Source organism: Chaetomium globosum, genomic scaffold, assembly GCF_000143365.1.
Source record: "Chaetomium globosum CBS 148.51 scaffold_2 genomic scaffold, whole genome shotgun sequence".
In the NCBI taxonomy this organism is placed as follows: Eukaryota; Fungi; Ascomycota; class Sordariomycetes; order Sordariales; family Chaetomiaceae; genus Chaetomium; species Chaetomium globosum.
In genome coordinates, this window is record NT_165977.1 from 4208313 (window position 1) to 4215148 (window position 6836).

Genomic DNA, 6836 nt, shown 5'->3' on the forward strand with positions numbered 1-6836 from the left:
CTGTTGCAGTTGATTCGAAGATTTGTGAATCTTGGATGCACTACTACATAATTAGGAGAGCTTGGCCCAAGAAGAAATCCACAGATTATGTTTCCAGCCCCTGTGCCTGTGAGTACGGAGGCTTGATGACGTGGGATGTGTTGATGGGGATGGGATTGGCGGCGGGTAACAGCCGCTGGAACTTGGCAATACAGGATAACTTTTAGGGCTGAAAACGTGGAATGCTGCTGTGTGGTGCAAACGCCTTGTCCGTCTTGGCGCGGCAACACCGCTTGTAAATTTTGCGGGCAGGTGCCCAGGCACCACCCTCTGGCCAAAAAAAAACCGAACTCGCAAAGGATGGATGGATGGAATTTATTTCGCCCGGAGGCACTGGGCCTATAGGGCCTTAGCACGCTAGCTACATCCGGATCAGATCGTTTTGCGTTTAACTCGTACAAGCCCCCTACTTCTTCCCTCTTTCTCGCTGCACCATTTACCTCTTGCCTTGGTTGTTGTTAGCAGATCAGCTTGGAGGCTACTTTCTCCAAGTGTTCAGCGTCCTATCTTCAGCAGCTAAAGCGGGACCTGCTGGTTAAGGCTCGTGGTTGAGGCTCGTGGTGTTGAGTGTCGGCTTCTTCTACTGTGACTGGTTTAGACTCTCCTCTTCATTCAGCTCCAGCCTTCCTGTTGCCATTGCGTATTTGATCGTCGCCCGGACTGCCTTCATATCTGGTGACCAATGCCTTGTATCTGATGGCGCTTTCCCTCCCAGATAGAACGAGAGGCTTCCTCGTCTTGCCACTGTGCATTGCAGCATGTCTTCCCTCAGAGCTGTCCATCTCACGCATCGGAAAAGAAAGTGTTCCACTGATTCCCTCGCTTGTCCACAGGCACAAAGGTCTGACTCGACCGCCCCAATCCTGCTCAAAAAACCGTTCAGTCTCGCCATTCCGGTTCGGAGCTGCGCCAATACGCAGGCCTCCCTTCGCTTCAGCTTGTCATAGAGATCGCGCGTGTGCTTGCCTGGTAGTGCTGCGTCCATGGCCTTTGAGAACTTGCCCACGCTTACAGGTAGAACTCTTGTCGTCCGTTGTCTTTCCATTGCCAGCCTCATCGCGGTAGACTTGGCCTGGGGCATTTGGGAGTCGGGTGTGCGTCCTTGCTTCGACGCTCTCTGGGCTGCTGCCTTGGCATCTGACCCTAGCGCGAAGTCAATCTCCGCTGGTATCCACAGAAAGTTGACTGAGTTTCCTCTTTGTCGGTGCAGCCTGGCCAAGTCGTAGATTTGCCGTATGATGCTTTGGCCGGATTGCTGCCGCGGCTGTCCAACTGCTGCCAGCGCTGACTGGTTCCTCGTGATCACGGTGATGTGGCTGTGGCAGATGCTAGCCGGTAACTTCTCCAGGGCCATTGCGATGGCTGCTAGCTCTGCTGTATATGGGTTCTGCTCTTCCCTTGTCCCAAGAACAACAGCATAGTTTGTCACAGTCTCGCTAGTTCTGGTTGAAGAGAGTATCCCGTGCAAGGCCGCCCATGCCAACAATGCCCTTCTTTACGGATGAGCTGGTTGCGATCACGATTCCCGAGATTTTGTTGACCATCTCGGCCGCCTTCCCTCGATCGGCTTCGAGCGTCGGTCGTAGGCGAGGTACCCAGGGCGGGACGGCGTATTCCTGGATTGTCTCCATCCGGTCAACTCGTACTCCTTCAGCCACGCGGGCAATTTTCTGCAGCGGAGATACGAATCGTACGGTGGTCCGGACTTTCTTCATGGCAAGGGGATGCGTTCTGGGCAGCGTGTGGATGTTGATCCACAGACTGGCTGCCGCCTGGACGTGTCGTTCTCGTACGGGGTAGATGCTCGCTTCAGCTTCCACCACGGCTGTTGCCGCGGTTCGAAAGGCTCCCGTGATGGCCAGGGCCCCGATCTTCTGCGCCCTGTTCAGCTCAGCTCAGTGCTTTTTCCCCGCACGCATGCATCCAGACATTGGCAGCGTAGTCCATGACCGGGGCTACTGTCGCAACAAATAGCTGTCTCGCTGTCCGCGGGGAAAGCATCTTCAGCCTCTTCAGGGCCAGAGCGGCTGCGAGGCCCTTAGCTGCCGTCCTAGCAATGTGCTGCTTGTAGCGGAGTTCGCGATCCATCACGACACCTAGGATTTTCGCACTTTCCTTCGGTTTGACGCACTTCGCCTTTGACCGAGAACGTTTGTTCTGAAAATCGCTCCATGTTCCTCGTGAAGTGTATGATGGCTGGTCTTTTCGCCTTCAAACTGCGCACCGCTCCGTTTCTCCCAGTCAAGGGCTTTGTCGATGATAGCTTGGAATCCAAGCCTTGGATTCCAGTGCGGTTCGACTCCGCTGACGGGCCCGTTACCCAGGCAGTGTAGTCGTCCACGAAGGCAATTGCGCCTCCGTTCGCGTCAATCTTGTGCTGCACTAGGTCGGCGTTGAAGAAGAGGAATAACACTGGAGACAGCGGCGATCCTTGCGGAAGACCCGCTTGGGGCAGCTCTTGCCGTCCAGATGTGAACCCGTTTACGGCAATGGTCGCTGTGCGCTTGGAGCAGAAGGCGTCGATCCACTTGACCAGGGATTCAGGTATCCCTCTTGCCTTGAGCCTCTGGAGAAGCCTGTCTTTGAAGACCCCATTGTATGCGCCCTTGACATCGAAGCTGATCAGGCTGAGCACTTTTCCTAGCTCTCCATGCTTTGTAGATGTGTTCCTGAAGCAGAAGGAGAGCCTGTTCGGTCGAGCGTCTCCTTCCCTGGCTCCGAAGTGGTTGGCGGGGTAGAAAGGTCCGCAGGTCTCTCACAGCATGGGATAAACGCTCCGCAATGACTGCTCTCCAGTATCTTACCTAGCGTGGAGAGCAGCGAGATGGGTCTCCAGGACTTGGCTAGAGTGTATTCGCTCTTTCTCCTGGGCTTCTTTCAAATGGGGAATGATCCTTGGGCATTCCCTCACACTGGCCTGGGGATGGTTCGCCGTTCTCCAAAGCGGACGTCCCGGAAATAAAATGGAGCACCCTGTCTTTGAACCACTGGCCAAGAGCTGTCTTCCATACTCATTGCTCGGTAGACTCGTCTTCCCCCGGGGCGCCTTCCCATGGGCTTAGCGGGACAGGACCTTTTGTTCTATCTTCCTCCATTGTTAGGTCTGGGCATGTGTACCGGGCGCCCGTTGAGGTCGTTGGCCCTCGTCTTCGATTCTCGCTGGCAAAGGTGGGAAGAAGGCGGTGGAGTAACTCCTGCGCTTGTTCTGCTTTACCCTCCGTGATGGAGCCATCGGGTCGGACGAGCAGGGGTATCTTATCGCCCATCGTGCCGCTGCCGGTTTGCAAGATACTTCGTTGCTTGCCAGATGTTAGCGTCATCGGCCAGGAAGTCGTTCCAATGCGAACTCTTCTGTCTGCGGATGGCGTCGTGGTACTCTTTGGCTGCCATCCTGGCTCGTTGTTCGAGCTCTGGTGCTGTTTGCCCAATCCTACGTCGAGATCTCGCCTGGTTTCTCCAAAACGTGTATGTCTGGCGAAGCCGTGTCAGGTCTGTTGTCCACCACCGCTTGGCGTATGGTGAGGGCTTGGCTTTAGGTGTCAGGCCGTAGACCGCCTCGGTTACCGCTGCCATGAGCCTGTCCGTCTGCTGCTGGACATTGCCGTCCCAGGGGATGCGTTCGAGGTTTGCTGCCACCCTAGTCCTAATTTCCGCCCAGGAGCGCGTTCTTGAAGAGGAACCTCGTCTCACTGGGACGGTCCTACCACCGTGGTGTCAAAAGCTGTCTCGATTGCTCTGTGGTGTGAGCCATGGTCGCAGGGGTGAATCGTGCATCTGAGTAGTTGGTCTGCTAGTTCTGCAGAGAGCCAGTACCAGGTCGATTGTGCTCTCAATGTCGCCTGACTGCCACGTCTTCGTGCCTCTTGGGAGGAGGCTGCAGAGGGAGTGTTCGTCCATGAGGTTGATGATGCGGTCTCCCTCGCCTTGTCTCCGTGGTGAGACATCGTCCCCTCCCCAAAGCTGGTCGTGGCGGTTGAAATCGCCCGCCAGGATGATATCCGTTCTCGTCCCTGTTCCGTTTCGAAACCTCCTAATCAGTCGGTCAATTTCCCTCATTGCATCTTCCAGTGCTTCGTCACTACCACCCTCCACATACACTGACACCATCAGCACTGCCCGATCTGGGAGCCGAATGCGTGCTGCGGTGAGGTCTGCCGACGGCACTGGAATTTGCTCGACCTCTATATCGCTTCGTACCCATAGCATGCTCCGAATTGGCCACGTGGTTTCTCGTCTTGTCGTTGGTATAAGCTTCGTCCAGTTGTGATGACTCATTGGGACCGTCGTCACCGAGCCTTCGATCAGCCTGGCATATGGTTCGGAGATGGCCAGCACTGCGAAGTCCTTGAGTCCCTCGTCGTTTAGCAGACTCTGCTGCACTTCTCTCCGTTTGCGGACGTTGAGCTGAAGGATCTTAAGCGTCTTGGGCCCCATTGTTCAACCATGCGTACCCGACAGTTCTTGCTAAATGACTCGTGTGGTCCTCTGCATAGCACGCACTTCAGGACCACGGACTGACACGTCTTGTGGTGGTGACCCTGTTCCGCACACCTTCCGCATCTTTGCGGCTTTTTGCAGGCGAAGGCCTTATGGCCGATCTCCTGGCATCTGTAGCACTGGATTGGGCCTTCCCGGGGCGCGAAAACGGTCGTGTAAGCGGATTCTCCGGCGAGATGGAAGTAACGCCCGTCTAGAAGTCGCCTTGCTTCGCTGCCCTTCGTCACGTAGACAACCATCGAGCCGTAGGCCTTGCTTGTATCCTTCCTGCTGAGCCAGGCAATCTTCGCAATGTTGACGTCGTTCTCTGTCTCTAGCGCCTCTGCTATGGCTGGGGTCCTGGATTGCTCGCGGTAGCTACTCGCTACTCGAAAGAGGGGGAGGGTTGTGGACTCGTCACAGCAAACTCTAATACTCGACTCGCGTAAGGACAAGGAGGTTTCTCGCAGTCATCTGCTAGTTCGCGAGTCAACATGGTGAGGTCTGATTAAGGTTCTGAGACCTCCGGCGGTTGAGATGTTTGTCAAATGAAAGAGGGGGGAAACACGGAAAACGATGAAAGCCTTGCCAAGAGCTGTTATTGCTTGTCTCATGCACAGGGGGTCGTATAAATAAGATCGAGGGTCGCGATGCTGATTGTAGCGTGGAACCAACGTTGGACGGGAAACGCCCAGACCACTCGGATCAGGCGGCTCCTGACTCTCATATATATGTCTTCAGGAAATGAAGCCTGGTGCTTGGCTACTGTGGCGGCGTCATCACCACCACTACTATCCTTAGCCTGGCAGGTAAAGACAAGCACATCCATCATCTGGAACGGTTCCCGAGCAGTGAACATTAAATGCCTTACCAAGCATCAATGGTAACTAACGCGAATGAACAGAAAACACATTCTTTTATATACCGGTTATATTGTTCGCTCCCTCACCCTCCTCTACGGACCTAAACTTTACACAGCCCTACCATCCTCAACCACGCCATTCTTTGCTGCAGCCAGCTTGCGTCTTTCAACTCCTATGCGCACTGCCATCTCGAACGCGTTGTCTTTACCCTGCCTCTTACGCTCGTTGCGCCTCTGCTTCCACTGGCCGTAGCAGTAAAAGCAAAACATGAGGCAGAGGATCCCTCCGACTACGGATGCGGTGGCTATCACTTCCGGCGTGGCGGCCGGTGTGTCGCGCTTGGTTGCAGTGACAGCCGTGGCGCTCTGTGAGGAATGAGTTTGGTCGACTGCTATCGGCGCCGTCACTGCCACCTGTGTTAACAACAGGATTATAATGGCCGGAATACCGGCCTTGGTTGGGATCATCATGACTTTACGCTTCTCCTGCCGTCATCGGTGATCTCCGTTGCATCCAGTCAATGTCAGGGTCGTAGATAGCTACGGTGATCATGCAGAAGATATGCGCCACAAGGTAAGCATGGCGGGGAGGACTTGTAATAATAGGGTTTTGTGGAATTAGATTCTGGGAGTCCATCATCTATTTCAAGCTGTTCTTGGTCAGATAGGCTCTTCAAAGTCATTGTTGCCTAGCTAGTACCTACCTATCATTGTCCGCGGAGCAACCAAGCATGCCGAAACAAAGGATTCCAGATCAGCTGTATTGTTAGGCTCAAAACAATATCATAAAGAAAATGTAGTCGGCTGTGGGTAGCTTAAGGCTTGTATAAAAGATGCGCCACTCTGCTCATCCTGTCATCCTTGTCGTTCTCAGTGTCCATCATCATCACTCGAAGTCTCTCATTGAACATACCTATAGCACCATCTTCATCGTTCCGCCACACCACCCATCCAGAAAACATGGCCGTGAACGCAGTTCTCAGCATGCTCAAAGGATGTGTTCTTGGTGGCCTCAGTAGGGTGTTGCTTCGGCTTCGGCATTTTCGCCTGTTTCATGGCTGTTTGTAGACTTGCGTTGGAACACCCAAGCATCGCTGCCGCGTTCGCAGAGATTGCCCAACACCCGTCCTTTGATAGGTACTTTGAGATTTATGTCGAGCGCTATGCATACCTCTGGGACTATTGTTTCCGCGTGGCTTTCGTTGCCGGTGTGCTGATTACCGTGATCTCCTTATTGGAAATCATTCGCATTTGTGTTGACAGCATCATTTAAAGCGTGAGAAGCGCCAGGGCTCGAATAAACGAGCCCCGAGGTAAACAAAATACATCCTACGAGACCCAGACCCAAAGACTTCCCAAAAAATACCAGGGTATTCCGACAAGCGAGCTGTTGGTGGAAACCTACGAGAATAATATTTTCAGAACCCTCCCAACCTCAACCCCCACAGTCTCTGCAGCA

At 54.1% G+C, this 6836-nt stretch overlaps 2 protein-coding genes across 2 annotated transcripts; one reads left to right on the plus strand and one right to left on the minus strand.

Annotated features, from left to right (window-relative positions):
• Positions 1-1475: 1475 nt before the first annotated feature.
• CHGG_03440 (uncharacterized protein) lies at positions 1476-5845 on the minus strand (the record flags this gene model as incomplete). Its single annotated transcript, XM_001229955.1, has 8 exons — positions 1476-1770; positions 1955-2100; positions 2171-2750; positions 3157-3493; positions 3730-3739; positions 3853-4413; positions 4491-4903; positions 5599-5845. The coding sequence occupies 8 exons, from the start codon at positions 5843-5845 to the stop codon at positions 1476-1478; spliced, it is 2589 nt and encodes an 862-aa protein (XP_001229956.1).
• A 492-nt stretch (positions 5846-6337) lies between these two features.
• CHGG_03441 (uncharacterized protein) lies at positions 6338-6594 on the plus strand (the record flags this gene model as incomplete). Its single annotated transcript, XM_001229956.1, has 2 exons — positions 6338-6392; positions 6446-6594. The coding sequence occupies 2 exons, from the start codon at positions 6338-6340 to the stop codon at positions 6592-6594; spliced, it is 204 nt and encodes a 67-aa protein (XP_001229957.1).
• Between the last annotated feature and the right edge of the window lie 242 nt (positions 6595-6836).